Raw genomic sequence first — 25,760 nt, 5'->3', positions numbered from 1 at the left:
GAAACAGTATAGAAGTGTAAGTACTATTGTTATATTCATGTAGTTTCTCTAGAGATTTCTCCAATCTTGATTTTAAAAAAATAAGTTGGCAATCCTTCTCTTAGGCGGCATCAGTCACATTGAAAATGTTAGGATTTAAAAAGTCAAAATTGTGCATAAGATTGCAATCTGCACATTTAATGAAATTGATATATGCATTCTTTGGCAATTTAAATCTGTAGACATGACCAGTTTTCTATGAGAAGCAAATAAATATTCATTAAAATATTAAACACATAATATTTTATTCAAGTTGTACCAAGATGTCACAATGCTATAGAAAATATAAATTATTGGTGAGTGGCTTAAATGTCACAGCATTTAAAATAATAATAATAAAAGTATATGAAAACTTTCACTTTAAACTTACTTAAAGTGCTGACATCTATTGTGTAGTGTTTGGTTTTTTAAAATAATATCAAATCCTTCTAGTTGTTATAGTAGTAAAAAGGATAGTGTGAAATTGATGCAGTTATAGTATAACAATAAGGACGTGACTCATGTATTTTATGTACACATGCATTCAACTGTAGTGACAAATGGTTTCATGCTGTGTGATTAAATGCATATTAGCGTTTGCCCCAGGCATTTGATTATTACCATCTTTACTTCATTACATTTCCACACTATATGGCTATATAATTTATAAGATAATACACACATCACTTTGTTGCTGATAGGAATTATTCTGTTTTATGGATGGTGTCCTTTAATTTTGCCTTTCATGGATTATAAAATTGGTTAATATCTGCTGAAGTGAATCACTGGAGAAGCAAATAAAGATGTTGGCCTCAGGTCACCGTGTCATTTGTGATACTGGCAAAATCTTACTGGCTCATTTATCCCTGTACATGATTGATAATACCATGGGTTAAATGGAGAAAGCTTTGCTTCCATTAAAGGATCATCACGAGTGAAGACCTCCCACTTAAAAGTCAGGCATGATGAGATGACAAGAGTCTATCTACAGGTCAAATTAAATAACTTAAATAATTTAAGTGAAATGACAGTATAATTTGTCCATCCTGTGTTATTACCTTGACCCCTATCAAGCCTCCTGCTTTACTTTCTAGTGCAGATTATTTAATATGTAATTTTTAATAAGTGTTGTTCAAATATATGAAAACATATACAGTACTTATGGGTGTGGTAAAACATATTTTTGTAAAACATTTTTATTATAAAATAAATTCTACCATGAACTATAGGCTAAATTGTAAATCGGTAATAAACGGGTGTATTCAATGGATATTTTAATGCAGTGTTTTAAATTTCTTTTTCATTTTTCTTTTGCTATATTCATGTAAAATGGAAAATTGTGACAAGAAAATAATTGTCTAAAACTATAACAGGCATTTTCCTTTTAAAAATTATATATTTTTAAGCTATATTTAACAAAAGTTTATAACTGCCATTTTTGCTATATTTTTATACAAAATAATATGCCAGTAATTAGCATAAATAAGCATACCTTAATGCATCATAAACAAACAAATCATTTATTTGATATGATCAAAGGACACTGAATGTGGCATACTTCATACCAATCAATTTTAGTTTTTATTTATTTATTAGACTTGTTTGTCATCCATTTTGCTTTGAGGTGACTGTCTTTTAACTGTTTTGCTGTCAGAAGAAATTATTTCATTGCTTTGGAAAGTTTATAATGCATTTACCAGTGGTAATAATAGTATAACATTATTAGATAACTTACTAAATGTTATACATTTTTTTTCTACATAGATACACGGCACTTTGGTCATAATATTTGATTAAAATCAGGTTAAAATATTGTGAATTGCTGCTTTATTTGTAAAGCTAAATACATATAATCTCAATACAGAATATTGAGATTATATTTTTGATATATATTTATAAACAACAAATTATCAGATCAGAGAAAGGTGAATGATTGTTTGATTTTCAGAATGAATACTTGATCTCTAGATAAAGTTAGTTATTTAATCTAAAATATAGTTACTTTTATGTTAATTTTTTTTGCTTCCTAAGCAATTAATTTGTTTTTAAAATATTTGCCCAATTTTCACTCAAATATATCTAAGACAGCTAACAGTGGCTACATTTGCACATCACACTGAGCTGTAATTTGACTTTTTGGCTTAATGCATTGTGTGAATGCAGTTCCTGCAGTTAATAAAATATTGTTTAGCATATTGTGTGAACCTATCAATTTTACTTAGTCCATATATCATAACTAAAGAAGCTATGGCTGAATATGATGTGTGAATTATTGCACTAGAATAAGTGCAATAATAATAGTGACTACACTGTAGAAAAATGCAGAGCTAAAGGAAAAACCAGATTAATACTGATCAGCAGACACAGTATTTTTAAAAAAAATCTGTTTCTATAGTACTGCTTGTATTCAATGCCAAGATCAATCTCCCATAACGTAAAGGTCTTCTACAAGCAAATCAAAAACAATTCAATGTGATATAATGCCACCATAGACAAAAAGGTTGACTTCCTTAGGGAGGAAATCAACTGATTAGGCAAAACTATAGATAAGACTTCTATTTATATCTATTCAAGCTCTATATTCATCAAACTTCAGTAGGACAAAAAATAAAAGCTAGAATAGAATAGAATAGAATTTATTGGCCAAGTGTGATTGGACACGCAATGAATTTGTCTTGGTATGTATGCTCTCAGTGTACACAAACGAAAAGATATGTTCATCAAGAATCATAGGGTACAACACTTAATGATAGTCCGGGTACAAATAAGCAATCAAATCATATTAGGAACCAGTCAATGTAAATTGTAAGGATACAAGCAACCAAGTTACAGTCATGCAATCATTAGTGGAAGGAGATGGGTGATGGGAACGATAAGAAGATTAATAGTAGTGCAGATTTAGTAAATAGTTTGACAGTGTTGAGGGAATTATTTGTTTAGCAGAGTGATGGCATTCAGGAAAAAAGTGTTCTTGTGTCTAGTTGTTCTAGTGTGCAGTGCTCTATAGCATTGTTTTGAGGGTAGGAGTTGAAACAGTTTGTGTCCAAGGTGTGAGGGATCTGTAAATATTTTCCCCGCCCTCTTTTTGACTCGTGCAGTATAAAAGGTCCTCAATGGAAGGCAGGTTGGTAGCCATTGTTTTTTCTGCAGTTCTGATTATCCTCTGAAGTCTGTGTTGGTCTTGTTGGGTTGCAGAACCAAACCAGACAGTTATAGAGGTGCAGATGACAGACTCAATAATTCCTCGGTAGAACTGTATCAGCAGTTCCTTGGGCAGTTTGAGCTTTCTGATTGGCATAGAAAGAACAAACATTCTTTGTTGTGGTTTTTTGACGATGTTTTTGATGTTAAGTGTCTATTATAGATCTTGCAATATGGTAGAACCTAGAAATTTGAAGGACTCTACTGTTGATACTGTGTTGTCTAATATTGTAAGAGTATGGGAGGGTTTCTCCTAAAATCTACCATCATTTTTACGGTTTTGAGCCTATTTGTTCCAGTTGCACCACAAGGTTAATTGTTCAATCTCCTGCCTGTATGGGCATTAACTATGTTAATGAGTAAAAAAATTAAGGTGGAAGAAGTGATTTACTGAAGTAAAGTATCTTGCACAAGACTATCAGGATTATCAGCAAATTCTTAATATATTTCAATTCAATTTCAAAAGTACCAATGATTTAAAATAATCTTCCTTCACTCATATAATTTTATATTTACAGTCTTGTGTTGCTTATTGATACCTACGTACTATGGCTATTGTACAATTTTTAATAGGTGGTAAGGTTCTAAAACTGGTTATTATTTCAGGCTGATAAGCATGTGAAATCTCACTTGACTTCATTATGAAGCTTTTTACATGCGAGCTTGGTGCTAAATTCCACACAGAACTTCAACAAGAAATTGATTTTCCCCCCCTGTTTCCTCTGTAATTTTGCTGTAGCTTCCCTTGTTACCTGATTTTGTTCTCTTGATCTTCCTCTTCATTTTATAAATCAAAGATGCCACGCACCTTGTTGCCATTTCCCTGTAGCTTTCTGATTATTCTGAGGAGTGGCTTTGGTTTAGATAAATTACATGGCAGCTTTGGGAGGGCATGGACTTTTCTTTACCTGAAAATCCCACAAGCATAACAAATGAAAAACAGTGAAAGGGCCAAAGGGCATTAAGTCCCACTTTTAGTTTATGCCAGTGATGGCAAACCTTTTTTCCCTCAGGTACTGAAAGAGCATGCGTATGTGTGTTATCGCGCATGCGTGAGTGCGTGAGTGCCCACACCCATAATTCAATGTCTGGGGAGTTCAAAAACAGCCTCCCCTGCCCACGGACTTCCTCTGGAGGCCAGAAGCAGCCCATTTCCTGACTTATGGTGGGCCTGCTAGGCCTATTTTTTACAGAGGCTTCACTGGAGCCTAGGGAGGGCGCAAATGCCTTTCCCCACCCCCTGGAAGCAAAAAACACCCTCCCAGAGCCTTTGTGCAAGCCAAAAATCAACTGGCCAGTGCACACATGGGTACTGAAGCTGAGCTAGGGCAGTCTTCGGAGAGGGGTGGCATACAAATCTAATAAACTATTAAACTATAACTATAAGAAGCTCGTGTGCCAGCAGATATGGCTCCGTATGCCACTTGTAGCATGTGTGCCATAGATTCACCATCACTGATCTATGCCAATTGATCAGCAGGAAGGAGTGTTGTTTATTTATGGAGGCAGGATAAAAAGTAATGAATGCAAATGAGAAAACTAACCTAGTTAATAAGGAGAAATCTCTAACAGTTAGAACAATTAATTAGTGGGTGCCTTGCCTTCAGAGGTTGTGGGTGTTCCATCACTGCTTGAGAATAGGAATGGACTAGAAGACTTCCAAAGTCCCTTCCAAATATATTATTCTGTTAAATATTCTGTTATATTAAAATCTGAGAAATTAAAACAACTTCTAAATACTATATGTGCTTGAGGTCTCATTAATGTGGCATCTATGTTGATGAAGATTGAACTATTTTGCGTATACAGGATCCAATCTGAATTGGTGACCAGGACCAATGGTTTATTCTTCCAAGCTTTTGGGCTCATGCTGCAGCTCATCCTCAGGGAAATTCTCTCTCTCTAGACACATCCAATCTGAGTCAGCTATCAGACCAAAGGTTTATTCTCACAAGCTTTTGGGCTTGTGTTGGAGTCCATCCTCAGAGAACCTCTCTCTCTCCAGTGTTCTGGATAGCACCTGCCAACCAAGAAAGAAAATCTTAATACAGTATTGAGTACTTGTTGATGGAACACTTGTCATGGTGTTGGGTTTGGAGATTGGTAAGTTGATCTTCAATTTACAGGCATATTTGCCCCAAATTCAGTTTTTAGTGTGGGTTGTCATATAAAAGTGTATATTTGTTACAATCCACATACACTTCATTGTCACCCAGGATCTGCTTTCCTTTCCTATAGAGTTTACTCAAATATATACTTTTTTCTTTGGCTCTGGCCACTTTTAGATGACAAGCCTCAACATTCAAAGACAAATACAGTTTTGATCTGAATAACAAGTATAAACCTTGGGCACATTACTTATTGTCATGCAAAGTTTGAAATCAAGGGGACAGCAAGAGCTTCCCTTCTTCTCTGTCTGTATTCTTTCTGCACCAATTAATCCAGAAGTGGGGGAGTTGGCCAAACATTGGCCCTAATAATATTAAGTATTTAATAATTTAAAACTTCTTTTTATATTCCATTTAGTAATTAAAAACTTCCTTTTAGATTCCATAGGTTAAATGGATGAAGATTTAGATAAAGAAATAGCAGCGTATTCCTTACAAAACTCTTCAGAAGCGTTGCTCTCTATTCAGTTGCTAGATTTCAAAACAACATTTCTGGAGGCTGTAGAAGAGTTGCGTATGAGCAGGGTAGGTATTATTTATGTTTAGTTTTTTAATTATTTTCAAATGTTAATGCAGTAAAATCAACAAAATGAAATAGCCAATAAGATCTATTAAAACAAGTTAAAATAACTCAATTCCTAACCATCTCAAACTCTTAGATACCCAAACCAAACAGAGTAGCCACAGGCAGAAAAGTGTTTCCAATTCTCTTCTGTTCTTCACATACAGACATGGTATATAGTACTACAATAGGAGTTTTGAGCTTACGTTGTGTTCTGTCGGGCTCTCTGGTAGAATCCTCCCCAAAATTCACAGGTACAAATTTCAGACACACACACATTTGAAAATTCAAAACAATGTTCTTTATAATGAAAATTCACTTAAACCAAGCCCTCTTTTGGTATAGCAAAGAGCACTTGTCTCCAAACAAACTGGTAATTTGTACAAGTCCCTTATCAGTTCTGATTTAGCTTCAAAACAGGGAAAAATCAGCACACAAAAGGTCAAAGTCAGTAAAGCAGTCACGAAACACAACGATCAGATAATCCTCCACAATGGCCAAACCCACAGGCTGCTATTTATAGCAGCCTCACTAATTACCACAGCCCCACCCAACCACAGGTGGCCTCATTTTCTTTGATAATAATCTCTCAGTTGTTGTTGCCTATGCATCGCTCTCCGCATGCGTGGCTGTACCATTAACTCTTGTTCTGAATCCAAGGAGGAGCTAGATAATTGATCTCCTTCTGAGCTGTCTGCCACACTCTCCTCCTCCCTGTCACTCATGTCTTCTTGGTCAGAGGAGCCTTCATCAGCAGATTCCACCGGGGGCAAAACAGGCCTGCAGCATGTGGATGTCTCCCCCACATCCACAGTCCTTGGGGCAGGCAGGGCCAGAGCTAACCACAACATGTTGTTGCAAGTGTCACATGAGAACTAGATTATCAGTCAGGACAATTTGCCACAGCCAACTGGCCAATCGACTGCAGGATCATTCACTGTAGGACAAGAGTTTAACACTAATATTAAATAAATGGTAGAATTAGGTGTGGGTTCTAACTTACCTCATTGTTGTTTCTCTTACTCTCACACCACTTGGCTGTGCTGTGCATGTACGCATGCGCATTCCCAAAAGTTACATTTTTTTAAAAAAAAGCCACAAACAAGATGGTGGCACACACACAGTATCAGAAACTCAGCTGTGCATGCGCAGAAAAAAAATCAGCAAAAAATTTCCCATAAGTGATGGCAGTATCCATGGACCGGTACTGACAGTACCGGCTCCTTGACATCATCAGCAGTTGGCTACTGGTTCTATAGTGTGAACCGGTAGGAATCCACCTCTGGGTAGAACATAATCACTAAAGAAATGATACAAAAGGAGGGACAGAATGAAATGCAAATGACAAAAAATAATTAAAAAAACCATTTTAAATAATTGACCTCAACACGTTAATTTTCATAGATGAGAAAAACATTTTTTGAATGACTCTTCAACAATGTCGTCCTTCATTGAGTGCCATGATGTTTGAACCCATTCATGAGTGATAGTGGACGTCTTCATTCATCCACTAACTAGTGTATATTTTATTTTATGTACGTTGAGAGCATATGCACCAAGACAAATTCCTTGTGTCCAATCACATAGAAACATAGAAACATAGAAACATAGAAGTCTGACGGCAGAAAAAGACCTCATGGTCCATCTAGTCTGCCCTTATACTATTTTCTGTATTTTATCTTAGGATGGATATATGTTTATCCCAGGCATGTTTAAATTCAGTTACTGTGGATTTATCTACCACATCTGCTGGAAGTTTGTTCCAAGGATCTACTACTCTTTCAGTAAAATAATACTTTCTCATGTTGCTTTTGATCTTTCCCCCAACTAACTTCAGATTGTGTCCCCTTGTTCTTGTGTTCACTTTCCTATTAAAAACACTTCCCTCCTGGACCTTATTTAACCCTTTAATATATTTAAATGTTTCGATCATGTCCCCCCTTTTCCTTCTGTCCTCCAGACTATACAGATTGAGTTCATTAAGTCTTTCCTGATACGTTTTATGCTTAAGACCTTCCACCATTCTTGTAGCCCGTCTTTGGACCCGTTCAATTTTGTCAATATCTTTTTGTAGGTGAGGTCTCCAGAACTGAACACAGTATTCCAAATGTGGTCTCACCAGCATTCTATATAGTGGGATCATAATCTCCCTCTTCCTGCTTGTTATACCTCTAGCTATGCAGCCAAGCATCCTACTTGCTTTCCCTACCGCCTGACTGCACTGTTCACCCATTTTGAGACTGTCAGAAATCACTACCCCTAAATCCTTTTCTTTTTCAGTATTTGCCAACACTGAACTGCCAATACAATACTCAGATTGAGGATTCCTTTTCCCCAAGTGCATTATTTTACATTTGGAAACATTAAACTGCAGTTTCCATTGCTTAGACCATTTATCTAGTAAAGCTAAATCATTTACCATATTACAGACGCCTCCAGGAATATCAACCCTATTGCACACTTTAGAGTCATCGGCAAATAGGCAAACCTTCCCTACCAAACCTTCCCCTATGTCACTCACAAATATATTAAAAAGAATAGGACCCAGAACAGATCCTTGTGGCACACCGCTTGTAACCTGACTCTGCTCAGAATACTCGCCATTAACAATAACTCTCTGATGTCTACGCTTCAGCCAGCTGCAAATCCATTGAACTATCCAGGGATTAAGTCCAATCTTCACTAATTTATCTATCAGCTCTTTATGTGGAACCGTATCAAAGGCTTTGCTGAAGTCCAGGTAGGCAATATCCACGGCACCACCTTCATCCAACACCTTTGTGACATAGTCAAAGAAATCAATGAGATTAGTCTGACATGATTTGCCTTCAGTAAAGCCATGCTGATTTGGGTCTAATAAGTTATTGTTTTTTATATGCTGATTTATCCTCTTTTTGAGTAGAGTCTCCATCATTTTAACTACAACTGATGTCAAGCTAACTGGCCTGTAGTTACCAGCTTCTTCTCTACTGCCCTTCTTGTGAATAGGCACAACACTGGCCATTCTCCAATCCTCAGGAACTTCTCCTGTTAACAAGGATTGGTTAAACAAATCAGTCAGGGGGGTAGCAATGACAGATCTGAGTTCTTTAAGAACTCTGGGGTGGATGCCATCTGGACCCATTGCCTTATTTATCTTTAATCGTTCAAGTTCTTCTAAGACATCGGCTTCTAAGATCACTGGAGCTGAATCCGTACAGCTGGAAGCAATGCTATATCCCTCTATAGTATTATTTTGTAAGGTGTCTTTTGAGAAAACTGAACAGAAGTAGCTATTGAAATGGTCAGCGATCTCCTTATTCCCATTAATGCATGTATTATTCCCGGTACTAAGCTTCGTGATGCCGCAGTTTTTCTTCTTCTTATCATTAATATATCTGAAAAAGGTTTTATCCCCCTTCTTTACAGATTTGGCAATTTCTTCCTCTTTTGAGGCTTTAGCAGCATATATTATCTGTTTCGCCTCCTTCTGTCTCATTTTATATACCTCCCTATCAGCTATACTTCCAGACTCTTTATACCTCCTATAGGCAGCCTTTTTTTCATTGACTATAGCCCTTACATCATTGCTAAACCATAGCGGTTTCTTCTTCCTTTTACCTTTAGTTATTTGTCTTACATACAGTCCAGTGGCTTTTAAGATGGCCTTTTTTAATATAGTCCACTGGATGCTCGCTCCTGCCATTTTATCCCTCCCCTTTAATTCATTATCTAAATATTCTCCCATTGCATTAAAATTTGTTTTTCTGAAATCCAATACTTTGGTTGCATTATAGGATTGCTCACAATGAGTTTTTACATCAAACCACAAACATAGATGGTCACTGCAACCTAAATTTTCTCCCACCTTGACATCTGAAACCCAATTCCCATTCGTAAAAACTAAATCTAGAATATTCTCCCCTCTAGTTGGTGTCTTAACCAGCTGTGCCAGAGCTGCTCCTGTAAAGGCCTCTACTATATTCTTACTTTTGCATGTAAGGGCACTGGGGATATTCCAGTCAACATCAGGCATGTTGAAATCACCCATAACCACAATATCTCCCTTTACTGCCATTTGGGTAATTTCATCCACCATCTTGTTGTCATATTCCTCGGATTGCCCTGGAGGCCTATAGATCACCCCAATTCTAATGACAGAACCTTCTTTATTTTGCATGCAAATCCAGAGAGTCTCTAGATCTTGACACGTGTTTTGAATTAGTGTTGTTTTTAGACTTTCTTTAATATAAATGGCTACTCCACCTCCCCTTCTCTCTATTCTATCCTTCCTATACAGTGTATATCCTGGTATGGATATTTCCCATTCATTAGAATCCTTAAACCATGTCTCAGTTATGGCAACCAGGTCCAAATTATCTCTAGTTATTATGGCCATTAATTCACAGAGCTTGTTGCTCAAGCTTCGAGCATTTGTGCACATTACCCGAAGAACATTATTTTCGTTATTAGTTTGCCCCTTATCATCAACAACTACATCTATATTATTTGCAGCTCCCTTTTCATAAGCTTCCAAAAACTGCTTTATCCTCATTGGTCGGGGACAGAAATCACCCACATCAGTTACATCTCTGTCCCCTTTACCTAGTTTAAATGCCTGTCCAAAAAAGTTCTGAATTTATTGGCCAATCACACTTGGCCAATAAAAATTCTATTCTATTCTATTCTATCCTGATTACCAGCAGCCATCCATTTGTTTCACTCTTCTCTTGCGCTGCCACCTGCACCGCTTGCTGGGAGCTGGTCTGCAAAGGAAAGAAACACAGCTGAAATAGCCAGGACTCACCACACCCAAGTATTTCCAAACAGGTCTCCCTAGGTAGCCTCCCCGCTGAACTACCCCAGCGTTCACCCACCCAAAAGGAACCTGCCCTACAATCTCTTCCAAGCGCCCACTCTTTTCTTCACGAATGAGCTGGGGGCACAAAAAGTGCTTTCCCTCTACTTCCATGCTATTACCAGCTCTGCACTCCCCAAAACCAACAAGATGCTGCTAGCCGGGGCCAGCGGCCACTACCTGGGTGCAGAGGGGCTGAAGAGCCGGTGATAAACAGCATTTATTTATTTATTTATTTATTTATTTATTTATTTATTTATTTATTTATTTAGTTAGTTAGTTAGTTAGTTAGTTAGTTAGTTAGTTAGTTAGTTAGTTAGTCCAATACATAATACACATTGAAGAGAATAGATATGTAATAATATAAGTAAAGAAACGAATAGAGGAAAAGATATAAAAGTATAGGTGGACAAATTTGAAAGGAAGAAAAGATAAATGAGATAAGGAGAGACAATAGGACAGGGGACGGAAGGCACACTACTGCACTTATGCAAGCCCTTTACTGACCTCTAAGGAACCTGGAGAAGTCAATCGTGGATAGTCTAAGGGAAAAATGTTGGGGGTTAGGGGATGACACTACTGAGTCAGATAATGAGGTATGCATGCAGGTAGAGGGAAAGAGCTTTACGCACTCCCAGCTTTTTTGCTGCAGAAAGCAGGTGCTGGGAAGGGCTCGGAGAGCTCCTTTTGGATGGGTGATAAATGTCAGGTGGCTATGTAGGGAGACCCCTTTGGAGGGACCTGGAGGGGGCAAGTCCTGTCTGATTCAGCTGTGTTTTATTCCTTTCCAGACCAGTTCCAAACAAGCAGTGCAGGCAGCGGGGCTGAAGTCTGTGCACCGCTTGCTTGGAGCTGGTCTGGGAAAGGAAAAAAGCCTCTGGCAGGGAGGGAGGAAAACCCCATCCTGCTGTTCCTGCCACTCCCTCCTCTTCACGCCTTGCGGTGGCAGTTCTCACACTGACGCTTCCCCAGCAGCTGCAGTAAGTGGTAAGAGGTGCACTGACTGGGAATGCTCCCTTAGAAGAAGTCTAAGGCAGTGTTTCCCAACCTTGGCAACTTGAAGGTATTTGGACTTCAACTCCCAGAATTCCCCAGCCAGCGAATTCTGGGAGTTGAAGTCCAGATATCTTCAAGTTGCCAAGGTTGGGAAACACTGGTCTAAGGCACCAACAGTGCGAACAGCCATGCTGGATGCTGCCTGGAGCACAAGGCTGGCAGGAGGACGAGGAGCAGTGGCGGCAGACTGTTCACGCTGGCAAAGTGTACTGTAGGAGGCTTTCCAGGTCCAAAATGGAAATGGGGGAGCATGTGCAGGTGGTGTGTATGTGTGAACAAGTGTATGTATGGGGAGCAGTCATTGACACATGTGCAGGTGGGGTGCACATTGCATTGTAGGTGCCGACATGCGCGCACGATATCACGGGCAAACACAAAGAGTTTTAGCACGCAACCAGAAAAAGGGTTGCCATCATTGCCATAGTGGATATTAAACTTTGAAATGTTCACTAAATTTGGACAAGTGTTACTTGAGGAACTATTTTATGTAGGACACCTGAAATAGACTATGAATCTATAAGTCTGGAAACTGTTTGGTTGGGTAACAAAAAGAAATAGAAGTGGCAATTTTGTAGGAGGTACATTGTGATTTTGAAAAAGATAGTAATAGTACATAGTTGGAGCTTCTTGAATATGAGCCAGCTGTACGGTATTCCTAAATCTGTTCAGGGTCAAACTATCAGGGGGGTTTAGACAATACACTGCCTTTCTTGTAAAACTACAGCCTGAAGCAAGCATTTTACAAAAGGCTTGACACTTTCTAAAGGTTATAGAGAGTAAATAAACCATCAAATGACTCCTCTTTTATTGTTATAGTGGCATTTTTTGTAAAAAACACTTAAATCCTTGTAGTCCTAAGGCAGCTAATAAAACAACAACACTTGTAAAGGTTTTATATTGCTTGTTATCTTCTTAAAATGATATACATTTTTCTCAGAAAAAAGTTTTCTGGTTAAAGGGAAACAGAACTAAGGCAAAATAAATTCAAAGTGCTGTATTTATACTAAAAACAAACAAGCAGGCAAACAAATAACACTGGTGATTTTAAAGAAGTCTTTCACTTTTACATCAAGATTAGTTTTTTAAAGTAACCTTTTGAAATATCTTTTATGTAACTACTAAACTCCCCCCTCAAATACTTTACTTCCCTTTGCCATTTCAAATCTCCAAGTTTTCATTTTTTTTACTGAAACAAGTTTAATCCAAATATAAGTGCAAAAAAAATTAATACTTTACAATTTTTATTCAAATATCTGATTATAAACAGTTTAATGGTATACATTTAACTTTATTGTATTGATTTATAGGTACCATGGAAAAGATCAACTTGAAATAATGTATAGCTTCTAATGTCTCATCCATGTTTAAATTCCAGAAAAAGTCTTTAGTTTAAGTTATAGACAGAGGTCGAAACACCTTCAGATAAGGACACCACAATGCAAGAAATTTTGTGGAATTTCTGGAATCTGTAGGCAAGCTTGGAAGGAGCTTTGGACATTTTGTATTTTTGTGAATTAACAGTGTGGGAGTTCTGGATGAGATTCAATGTAATTGAACCTACCACTTTTTTTGTTTTGCTTTATTTGCTTTCTCTATAGTTTTAACCTAAATATTTTTCTTGAAATTTAAAAAAATTACATTGTAGAACTGATCAAAAGCATCCAGCAAAGATTACACTACCTGGGACTTCTCAGGAAACAACAACTGAATGAAAAATTGCTGGCAACTTTCTACCATTGCACTATAGAAAGTATTTTAACTTAATGCACCTGTGTATGGTTTATTTATTAATTAATTAATTAATTAATTTTATTTATTTGATTTTTATGCCGCCCTTCTCCTTAGACTCAGGGTGGCTTACAACATGTTAGCAATAGCACTTTTTAACAGAGCCAGCAAATTGCCCCCACAACCGGGTCCTCATTTTACCCACCTCGGAAAGATGGAAGGCTGAGTCAACCTTGAGTTGGTTATGAGATATGAACCACTGACCTGCAGATCTACAGTCAGCTTCAGTGGCCTGCAGTATAGCACTCTACCTGCTGCGCCACCTCGGCTCTTTCTCTTTGCACAGTGGCAGAGAGGAAAGTGTTCCTGAGGGTTAACATCATTGCCCCGAGGTTCCTTGGTTACCCTTTCCCCTCTTTGGAAGACTTCTATCCATCTCATTCTGGGACACACACCCCTTTTTTTTTGAACTATTGCAATCTGGCAGACGGCACAGGACAATAGAAACAAGGACAAATAGATTGAAAAACAGCTTCTATTCCAGAGCAGTAACTACTGTATACAGAATTCTATTGGATAGTGTAATACTAATGCAGTATTAGGGGTTTTCAATTCAATTGTATAGAATTTGAAGGATGTATGTTTTTGTTTTATTTTTATAGTTTTCTTGATGTACACTGAAGATGCATTTAATTTTGTTGTACGGGGTGCAATAATAATGAAATAAACTAATTAGAAGCTATAAATTATTTGAAGTTGAACTTTGGCTACATTCAACCTCTCTTCCAAGCTTTTGTTTTAAGCCCTTTGAGTGAAAAATTGGTTTGATGGTTCATCAGTTCTCCCAAAGAGATTGTGGGAGGAATAGACAAAGTTTTTCTACTTTCCATCTTCTGTTCATCAGGATCCTTATATACATGTAAAGTATCAGGATATTCATGCAGTTCCCAAATACCATATTTTTTGTGTATAAGATACACCCCTTCAGTGGGTGGAATTGTCTGTTGCCAAAGCCCTGCCCACCCACCAGGCTCCAACCTTCAGCCTCTGCCTCCCAGCAATTTGCATCCTTGCAGCAAACAGCAAATTGGTACAGCACAGCCTGATTTAGCATGAGCACCTGATTGATGGTTGTATCTGCCTCCCGGAATACCCCCTATCAGCTGTTCCAGGCTGTGGGTATGACCTCACACCACCATCACCATCACTGCTGCCACTTATTGCTGCCTCTGCATGCTCCATTTTCAGCCACCATGTGCACTGAAGGCAGCAGCATAACAAAATTTTGCTTTGAGACTATGGAAGAGGCCGAATATATAAATCTCATATGAATTAAATACACTGCTCAAAAAAATAAAGGGAACACTCAAAGAACACATCCTAGATCTGGATGAATGAAATATTCTCATTGAATACTTTGTTCTGTACAAAGTTGAATGTGCTGAAAACATGTGAAATTTATTGTCAATATTGCTTCCTAAGTGGACAGTTTGATTTCACAGAAGTTTGATTTATTTGGTGTTGTTTCAGAGTTCCCTTTATTTTTTTGAGCAGTGTATTTTGTCTTGCTGTGGAAAGGGGTTGACGTATAAACTTCGCGTGTATCCCTTTTGTCCTTCCAAGATTGTCCTGAATACCTGTACATGCAGATTGAAAAAATAACTTGATGGACTAGTAATCTCCCTCCATTCCATTTCCTAGAAAGATTAGGTGAACAGGTTTCCATAAATTCATTTGCAGATGTTACTTTGGGGGGAAGATGTCAAACCCAGCCATGGACTATTTTAATTTTTAAAAATCACCATGGTCTTAAATGTATTTTTATTTGCATAAATAAAACTTTTAAGATTTTTAGCATGATAAAGTAGGAATATGCATTGACATAAAGAAATAATTTTCAGTGCTAAATCAACTTCAGTCAGGTTATTAATCCTTTGAAAATATTTTAATATTAATGCTTATCATATAATATATGACAACAATGATTTTGTTTTAATTTTGAACTAGGATTCAGAAAATCTTCATGAGAAACAAATTAGCAGACATGTTGCTGAAAAACAGGACCTTGTATGGCAGAAGGTTGGTGACTTTGTCATAATATTTGATCTTATCATTGAAGTTTAAGACTAAGGAAAAACTGTTACCTGAACTTTTTAATATACTTCCACTAAATATTTTGTTCTGCCGGCATGTCTCAACTGCCCGTAATTACAGGGTAATTAGTCCAGGAAGGCAAACACCACACGATAAAAGGAAAACCCAAAAGTTTTTATAAACAGAAAAACAGAAACAGCTCCCTTTTTAAATGTCAAAGGGATTTTCTGGTACACACAAGGCACAGGTTAAATGCAGTCCAATTACTCACCCAATAACTGGGAAATTGAGTTTAATTCTAAAGTCCAGAGAGTCCACACACACAATCCTGAACAACAAAAACCATGATCTTGATGAAACAATGAATCAGATAAACTGCCATGAGGCTAAAATACCAGGCTGCACTTTTATCTGTAGCACTAATTACAGCAGCCCCACACAACCACAGGTGGCCTCATTTTCTCTTGTAATAATCCTTCAGTTGTTGTCTCCTATGCATCATTCTACGCATGCGTGGATGTGTCATTAATTCTTGTTCAGAATCCAGGGATGATACAGATGACTGATCTCCTCCTGGGCTGTCTGCCAAACTCCTCTCTTCCCTGTCACTCACGCTTCCTTGGTCAGAGGAGGCTTCGTCGGCATATTCTACTGGGAGCAAAACAGGCCTGCGGCAGGTGGATGTCTCCCCCACCTCCACCTCCACATTCCTTGGGGAAGGAGCTGGGCCAGAGCTAACCACAACATACTTAGTGTTAAATTTAGTGGATATAATAATCAACTGAATCCTAAAACTGTTAAATGTGTTTAAAACTTTACTTTAAAAATCTGGCGAAACTAAATCTGAAGAAGCTGAATTCCAATGCTTTTTTTTTTACTTTTATCTAATCTAGAAAATTATGAATATAGTCCAAGACTCAAGAGTGCTACTGCTTTGAATAATCTAATTACTTTGCAAAACAAAACATACGTTGCAACTGAAAAAAAATATAAAGTGTTTCATAATTATTGGAAGATTATCTTATTGTTGCTTCTCTTTCATACTAATTTATAGAAAATATACGCCTGTTTTGTCACACAAATAAACCTATCCTTTTGCACCTTGATTAGAAAATAATTATTTTTACCTTGTATGGCTAACTCAAGCTGTTATTTATTAACTTTTTTTGAATCATCATTACAAACTAAGATTAAATTGTATGAAAATTAAATATTAATGTACTAGTGGCATGGTGTTAACGATAGGATGAGAGGTTAATTGTGTTTACTATCTTTATATTGGACTTTTATATTTTGTAAGTGGCCTGGAATCACTGGAATTGAGTGGGCAATCATATACATTTTCTAAATAAATATCGTAATTGATAAGACTTTAAAATGTGCTTAAAGGTCAGCTTCATATATTAAAATTATTGTCAAAAAATAGGAAGCTGTTCAGCACGAGAAAGAATCATTAAAGAAGCAGCATGCAGAAGCCATTATAACTTTTAAAAAACAAGTAAGATACTTTTATCCTCAGCAATAATTATTATATTTGTGAACAGATTAATTTATGTGCAAAGTAATATTGCCATATGAATTCATAAAATTTTGGCTACAATTGACACTTTTTGGGGAATGAGTTATATTGAACTCAGTTGGAAGGAGAGCAAAAAAGATGGTACTGTATTTGCAAGATCGAATGTCAGTTTCTATCTAGAGTAGCTTGTTTTATATAAATTGTCAGCTTGTTTATTCTCATCTATAGCAAAGAAACCCTTCAGTAACAAATCAAGAATTATACTTTATATTAATAATATTTCAGCTCAAGTCAACTTTAAGGTAATATGTGTGGCCGATAAATTTTACAAATAAATAAGTATGTTGAAAAGAGTAGGATTTCATAGGTTAATGAGAATGTAATACAATAGATGCTCATAGTATCAATACTTAAGACCATTCCATTTGGGAAGAATATATGTGCTCGACTCAGATTAAAAGATTGAAGAATCTTGTAGTTGATTTTATGTTCAATAATATCAAAAGTTATTAAGAGAATTTTTAGGGAAATTGCTTTCTTTTTTTCTTCCTGTAGGAAGCCCAAAGAAATGAAGTTGTTAATTTCTAGTTAATGAAAAACAGATTTTTTTGGTTTTATAATCAAACGTAACCAATGTCACAGAAAATACAACTGAAGAAATATGTAGATATGGTAGCAAAGGCAGAACCACTTAAAAACTACAATTTTCTAAATAAGAGCTTACAGATCCATAAAACATTGTTTTAACATTCCTACTAAAGTGAAAGGATTAAACAGAAAGAACTGATATTTGGAATATAATATAACTATAATATATTGCTTTAACATCTGTTGTTCCAAATAAGTCTGATAATAATCTGATAAAATCATTAATTGTAGCTGGAAATTTATTTTATTATTTAGAAATTATTTCCTGTCACTCTTTCTATTCCATTACCCTGAAAACTGTTTGGAGTAGTAGTTAAACTGGTCCTAATTTACCCTCAGCCATAGAAGCCCACATTGTAAAAAGTAGGATATAAATGTAATTAATAAACATACACTGTATATAATTTTGTACAAGTAGAAAAGTTTTGCATTCTTCCATAGATAATAAATTTTGGAATAATAAAATCTTAAGATTTATTCATATCTGATACAGTTATTGAACTTTTTGTTCTTTCAATGAGGACTCTGCTCTCATTTGGGAAAGCAGATTCCTTTGCAGTGCAAATTAGTATATTTTTCTGGAAGCTTACAATGTAATGACTAATTTTTTAATATTATCGGGTTTTTAGACTAATTAGTTTTATTAATTGGATTAGTAAGCTTATATTGTTTTTTATGTTGTAAGCTGCCCCGAAAGGGGCAACATATAAATACAATTAATAAATAAATACCAGTAAATAAATAAATAAATTATATTTTATATTAATTAAATAAAAGTGACTTGGTTTGGCTAAAAAGTTTATTTATTTATTCGACTTTGATGCCGCCCAATCCCGAAGGATAGTGAATATTGTTTGAACATACTGTTTATTTATTTATTTTTCTTCTTGACACAAGTTTCAAGCAAAAATGATTGCTATGGAAGAAGAAAAGGTAATATGAACACTTGTATAATGTACTTGTTCAATTAATGAATGTTCGGTTAGTGGTTGAGTATTTACATGCTTTGTATGGAAGGTACTGGCAGGGGTGCATTTTGTACTTTTCAATAGCAATGTGTACAATAACTGATTATTCCCACTAAGAATACTGATGGCCTTTCAACATAGCCTCCCAAATGTTCATGAGTATACTTTCAGAAGGAAACATCAACTATATTCCTAAGAGTACACGAAATGCTTCAATGAATCATTATAATCTTTTAAAAATGATTTTGTGTTATTTATAGTTTAGGGTCTATTTTTTAAAAAAATATTCTATATTGTAAACTGCAATGGATTCTTTAACGTAGTATGATACATATTGTAAAAATTGATTGTTGAGCCCCATCCATTCTCTGCCGCATCCATGCCATTCGATCCGGCCGCCCCTGCCTGTTCCATGCCACATCCCAGCCACCCAGTCTCTTTCTCCCCTACATTTTTTGTGGTGCAATGCTTCTTCGTCCTCTTCTGCAGTGCCAGGAGCAGGCTGGGCAGCCAGAGCATGGCAATGTTGCAGCCTGTTGCTGCTGGCTGAGGCTCTCAGGCACATGACAATATTTGGCTGCTGCGCGTATGCAGCAACCAAAATTTCACATGAGCGATATTTTGGTGATTTTTGCGGGTTTTTTAAAAAAAAAACCAGGGAAAATCACCGGAATCTCCTTAGTTGGTCCCGTGAATGGCTGTCAGTAAGCTGGAGCTGTGCGTGCAGCTCCATTTTTGCTGGACCTGCATGTGCAGCTCTATTTTTCCTACTGGAGCGTTGTTCCCCCTGTTCCGGGGGCAGCCCACACCTGGTACAACAGGAAATCCCACTCAGTAACTGTATTCAATAGAGAAACATAAGCATCTGTAACTGGCTACAATGATAGAAAAGTGACACGTGACATCGCAATATTTATTTGTTGGTTTGTTGGTTTGTTTAGACTTATATGCCGCTCTCTCCTGCAGGACTCAGAGCGGCTCACAACAATGAAACAGTACAGTAAACAATTGAAAAATTAAAACAGTAAAAAACCCATTAATATAACCCCACTATAAACAATGACCACCCCTAATAATTAATGATAAAAACTCCTGATCTGGACAATTCAATCATAACATCACACATACCAGTCAAAAGAGGCATCGGCCATAAGTAAACTGTTACGGCCCCCAGACAGAATACAAATTCTGTATTTTCATTTTTGTATAGTAGTATGTTTACATCATGACATACTTATACACATTTTTATTAGTTATTCTCCTTTGAATCCCTTGGGAGGAGTTAGCCTTTCTCAAGTATGTGTGCTTACAGAATAAATGTACAATCTATATTCAGTCTATTATTATTTATACTTAACAATAAATATATTTTAGAAAATTTATTCAAGAAGTGCATGATATAAGAAATATTTCTTTGAAGGGAAAGCACCTGCTTGCTGTGGAATCAAAAGAAAGAGAAGTGGAAGGATTGAAAGAAACATTTAAAAATTTACAGGTACATTAACATTGAATTCAGGATTTATTCATTTAGATTCTATCTCTAGTGAGTACAACAGTGAAGACTATTCATGATGGGTGTAGTGAATAATCTGATTTTGCCGGTTAAATGAAAAATAATGTAACATGTATCTCTACTCTTTTCCCAGTCATCTGATTAGTAGTTTTAGTTTTTATTATTATTTTTATTTTATTTTTTTATTTTGTCAAGTACGTATTTGTAATATACATAAATATAACGTTGTTTATATATATAAGATGGGCTTATGCATGCCCCTTACTGACCTCTTAGGAGTTGGGTAAGTTCAGCAGTGGATAGTCTAAGGGTAAAATTTTTGGGGTTTGGTGAAGTTCCAGGCATTAACTACTTGGTTGCTAAAGTCGTATTTTCCACAGTCAAGTTTAGAGCAAATCACTTTGAGTTTGTATCTGCTGTATGCTCGTGTATTGTTGTGGTTGAAGCTGAAGTAGACGTTGACAGGTAGGACATTGTAGCAGATAATTTTATGAGCTATGCTTAGGTCGTGCCAAAGGCAATGTATTTCTAAGCTTTCTAAGCCCAGGATTTCAAGTCAGGTTGTGTAAGATTTTGTAAGAGTAGAGGAGTACAGGGATCTTCTCATAAAGTATCTTTCTAATGTATTCATGTCTGAAATGCAGTGTGGGTTCCAGACAGATGAGCTATATTCAAGGATTGGTCTGGTGAAAGTTTTATATGCTCTGGTTAGTAGCATGAGATTACCGGAGCAGAAGCTATGTAGGATTAGGTTAACAACTCTTGAAGCCTTTTTGGCAATATTTTTGGTAATATTGTTGCAGTGGACTTTGCACTTAGGTCATTTGATATGAGTATTCCAAGGAGTCTTTCATGGAGTGAGGGTTGTCTGTAAGGTCTTGTTTGTTCAGCTTGTATTTGGTGTTCTGATTCTTTTTGCCAATGTGTAGGACAGACCATTTTTTTGGTTGAGATTTGGAGTTGCCAGATGTTTGACCATTCAGACAAAAAGTCAAGGTCTTTCTGGAGAGTAGCTGTGTCATCGGTGGTGTTGAAAAGTTTTTCATTGTCGGCGAAGAGAACACAGTTGCTTTTGTAATGTGATCACAAAGGTCATTTATATGAAGAGTATGAAGAGTGTTAGTCCAAGTATACTGCCTTGGGGTACGCTGCTCTTAACCGGAACAGGATTAGATATGGTGCTCCCTATTTTGACAACTTGTTGTCTGTTTGACAGGAATGCAGTTATCCAGTCATGTAGGGGTCCAGAGATGCCGTAGGATTTCAGTTTTAGAAGTAGTTTGTCATGAACCACTGAGTCGAAGGCTTTACAGAAGTCAATGTAAATTGCATCTATTGATTTGCCCTGATTGAGATGTGTAGTTCATATGTTTTTGCAGTGAAGGAGTTGCAGATTGCAAGATAATTTTTTTCTGAAACCAAATTGTTCGTTAGAGAGTAGGTTGTTAGTTTCTAGGTGGAGGGTAATTGATTGGTTTATGATTGATTCCATGACTTTGCATGTGACCTAGCATAGTGAGATTAGTCTGTAGTTTTCAACTAGACTGGGACCTCGTTTTGGGGATGACCGTTGCTTGCTACCATAGCTTTGGTAGTGACCTGGTCCTGAATGATTTTTCAAAGATTATGCTTAAATAAGGCTGTGGAGAGCTTTTTTAGGAAGTATGCACATAGACCATCAGGCCCAATTGATAGAGAAGGTTTAAAGTCACGTAGTGCTTTTTCGACATTGTCTTCTGTGAAGTCTATTTGGGTTAAGTCATTTTGAGTATTTGAGGTGCAATTAGTGAATTTTGGGGATGAGCCATTGCTGTTTACAAAGACTGAGTCAAAGAATGTGTTGATGAGGTTAGCTTTGGTTGATTCATCATAGCATTCTTTGCCACTGACAGATGATCACCTCCTTCCCTTTTTGGGTGGAGCTCTAACTCTTGTCATCTTCACTTCCTTTCTTCTAAGGAATTTTTCTTCTCCCTTCTTGACCAGAAACTGACCACTCTGCACACTTCTCTCTCAACGTTTCTCTACTTTGCTTACTCCATGCATAGACTTGCTCTTTTCTCCTTTTCTCTCTAATTTTTATCTAGACTGATAGCAACCAAGAAGGTGGGTTCACCCCAGAATTCTATTTCCTAATACCATATATCAGGCTGGACCAATGGGACACATTTCTCAGAATCTTCCCACACCACCCCTGGCAAGGAACCCAGTGAGCCAATTAGATTTTCTGATGGCAGAACTATTTATCAAGGCTAAAACTGAGCTGCTTTCCCCACTTTCCACCAAGTACTGTATGCTGATTCACACTAGCAGAACATTCATGCCAAGCCTGTATGCCACAGACTGGTACAGAATATATGTAGATCTCCAAGTAGTTCTGCCTGGACTATAAGAACCATGTAGCTAAAGAAGCCTCAGTTAATTTAAATGCATCAATAAGATTTTTCTATCTTTTGTCTTTTCATTATTTTTTACATTTGAGAAGGAATACAAATCTGTTCATCAACAAATTGAAGATGAAAAACACATAGTGTAAATTAAAGCGCTTGATTCATATTCGGGAAAGCCGGGAGTACAAGTTGAGATTTCTAATCGTCTTCCATAGAAGCAAGGTGTTTCCTGTGATGGAAAGATTCCCAATCCGAAGCTCTGAGAGCAGAACCTCTCCAAGAATCTCTAAATACCAAAGTATATTATCTGACTCTGAATGGACAAAGGCAATGCCTTCAATTTATAAAATATTTCTGTAGGTTGTGAACAGAAGCAATCATGTAAGTCTGATGGTGTTTGGACTGCTTTCATCTGAATCATAAATCTGATTGATGTAACAAATGTAGAAATTTTTCAAGCCCCATGAAATCAAACATAGATTCTTCTCATGGTCTCAGATCATATTCATCAGAGATCTACTGATTTGGTGAGATTAAAATATGGAGTTCCTTTTAGGAGTCTACTATGGGAAAGAGAATCTTCAGACCATTCTAACTAAATTGCTTAGAATACAGATTATTGTGATTATTTTAAAAACTTCTTGAATAGTATGAGAAAAGCTAAAGATGCCTAATCTACTGTTACTGATAAAAGTAAAGTTAAATCAAAATAGGACGAAAGTTTTAGGAAACATATTTATTTCATGTCCTACCCTTAATCCAGTGAATTCATGTATTTTATTCATGAGATGGAGCTCACAAATCCAGAGACTGCAGTCTTCAAATTTTGAGAACTCCTGGATAAGAGATAGCTTTACAACAATGAAAAGCTGTTTCTCAACAAGGCAGCGAGGTAGAAGAGACATAATTTTAGCAACCTTTAAGAAACAATAGCAGGGTGGACAACATCTGCAACATTTCCATTTTAAGTAATAGCTCCCCATTCATTCAAATAATATTTTGGACCAATAAGAAATTATGCTGAGAACATAAAGGAAATTGCTGATTCACCACCATCACCAACAACAAAAGACTTATTTTTCCTCACGTTTCAATATTCGTGATGAAATGGAAACTGTTCCGCTGCAGCTCTGTGTATAGAATTTTAGAAGTCATCTCTTATGGACTTATATGATCGCCTTATCTTGCTCTTTTTATTTTTGAAGTTGACGTAAAATGATTATTAAATTGTGAATTGCAGTATAAATCCAGTTGTATCTGGAACTTAATCCCGAAGTAAATATTTTTTTTCTTGCCAACAAGAATAAAACTTCACAGACAGACTTTTTTTAAAACTCCCAAATTGTTCACGTTAGAACAATTAAATTTAGATTAAAGTGCCTATTTTATAGAAATTATTACCTGGATGTACTTCTTCTGTTTTAAGTTTAAGGAAAACAAAATCTGTCAAGCAAAGAAGTAAAAAGGAATTCTGAAACATGTTTTGGAACTATATAACATCAGAGTAACTTCTCACTATTAAATATTTATACACAGATTTTAAGCCACACCTTGATCTGAATATAGGACATTTTACTATGAATTTATCCTTTAAGCATTATTTATTTATGCTCTTTGTTTTTACTCTGCCACAATGGGAAAAATGTTATCTGCCATTAATTCTGTACTGATTACTCTTTTCCCATTAACTTTATAAATAGCTTGGTTATTTTGATGTCATTCTTTGTTTATTTAATAATCCAGTTAATGCTGAGATTATTATAAAAGCAAATTCCTTCACATTGTTGACCTTCTGTGCAAAAGGCTGAAAGGATTTGTTATGCCCTGCTCAATTCATGACACAGCAGAAGTGATATATAGTGTACTTCATGGTTGGGTTAGCATGTTACATAGTTTTAAAGTAATAAATGCTCCCTTGCTTTTCTTAACTAAGATAAACTTGGGAGAAAAATCATCAAGTGGTGGAATCTTATTTAAACTGATTATAGCAAAGCTTTGGAGTGAAATACTTCTAATTTTATTTCAGCCAACTCAATTGCATTAAAGTAGTCCACATATTCAATTATATAGAAATTTAGATATCAGAAAACATACAGAATCACTTCTTTTCTTTGCTGATCAGAAAAGTTATTTAGGCTTTATTTTATTTTATTTTATTTATTTTGTCCAATACACAATAATATACAATGAAGCTTATAGAGATATAGGAGAGAAGATATAGGAGATATAGGAGAGACTACAGGACAGGGGATGGAAGACACTCTAGTGCGCTTATGTATGCCCCTTACTGACCTCTTAGGAATCTGGAGAGGTCAACCGTGGATAGTCTAATGGTAAAGTGTTGGGGGTTAGGGGATGATACTATGGAGTCCAGTAATGAGTTCCATGCTTCAACAATTCGATTACTAAAGTTGTATTTTTTACAGTCAAGTTTGGAGTGGTTAATATTAAGTTTAAATCTGTTGTGTGCTCTTGTGTTGTTGTGGTTGAAGCTGAAGTAGTCTTTGATAGGCACGACATTGCAGCATATGATCTTGTGGGTAATACTTAGATCATGTTTAAGGTGTCGTAGTTCTAAGCTTTCAAGACCCAGGATTGTAAGTCTAGTTTCGTAGGGAATTTTGTTTCGGGTAGAGGAGTGAAGGGCTCTTCTGGCGGAGTATCTTTGGACATTTTCGAGGGTGTTAATGTCAGAAATGTAGTATAATTCCAAGTTTGGAATAGCTTTTTCCTTGTTTTAGTTTGTTTATAGATACTATAAGTTAACAAAACTAGTTGTAATTCTGGTCCTGAAGAGACTTGTTTTGAAAATTCTGCAGGTCAAAAATTATCTACCCATTCTTAATCATTATTCATCATTGTTTAGCCAGTGTTACTTAGATATTGTTCTCTTACATTACGGCTGCTGTATTTGCTCAGGAGACTTGGCAAGGGATTGGTTAAAAACTTTTCTGAATACCCAGATGTAGATAGAGTACAAATATTATAATCTGTATTGTTGCCATGCTGGCGGGAACTGACAGAAATTTGACTGCAGCAGTATTTGTAGTGCCACAAA

At 36.4% G+C, this 25,760-nt stretch overlaps 1 protein-coding gene across 1 annotated transcript in view; it reads left to right on the top strand.

Moving 5' to 3' along the window:
* CCDC73 (coiled-coil domain containing 73) overlaps nt 1–25,760 on the top strand; it is a 71,278-nt gene that overhangs the window by 15,837 nt on the left and 29,681 nt on the right. Inside the window, exons 2-6 of the mRNA XM_070762284.1 lie at nt 5,767–5,912; nt 15,578–15,649; nt 17,091–17,162; nt 18,729–18,764; nt 20,220–20,294. Coding sequence (XP_070618385.1) covers nt 5,781–5,912; nt 15,578–15,649; nt 17,091–17,162; nt 18,729–18,764; nt 20,220–20,294 — 387 coding nt within the window. The 5' untranslated portion in view covers nt 5,767–5,780. The remainder of the gene's footprint in view (nt 1–5,766; nt 5,913–15,577; nt 15,650–17,090; nt 17,163–18,728; nt 18,765–20,219; nt 20,295–25,760) is intronic.

This window comes from Erythrolamprus reginae, chromosome 1 (assembly GCF_031021105.1).
Source record: "Erythrolamprus reginae isolate rEryReg1 chromosome 1, rEryReg1.hap1, whole genome shotgun sequence".
Classification (NCBI taxonomy): domain Eukaryota; kingdom Metazoa; phylum Chordata; class Lepidosauria; order Squamata; family Dipsadidae; genus Erythrolamprus; species Erythrolamprus reginae.
Note: the sequence above shows the minus strand (reverse complement) of the source record. Positions and strands in the feature narration are given on the sequence as shown.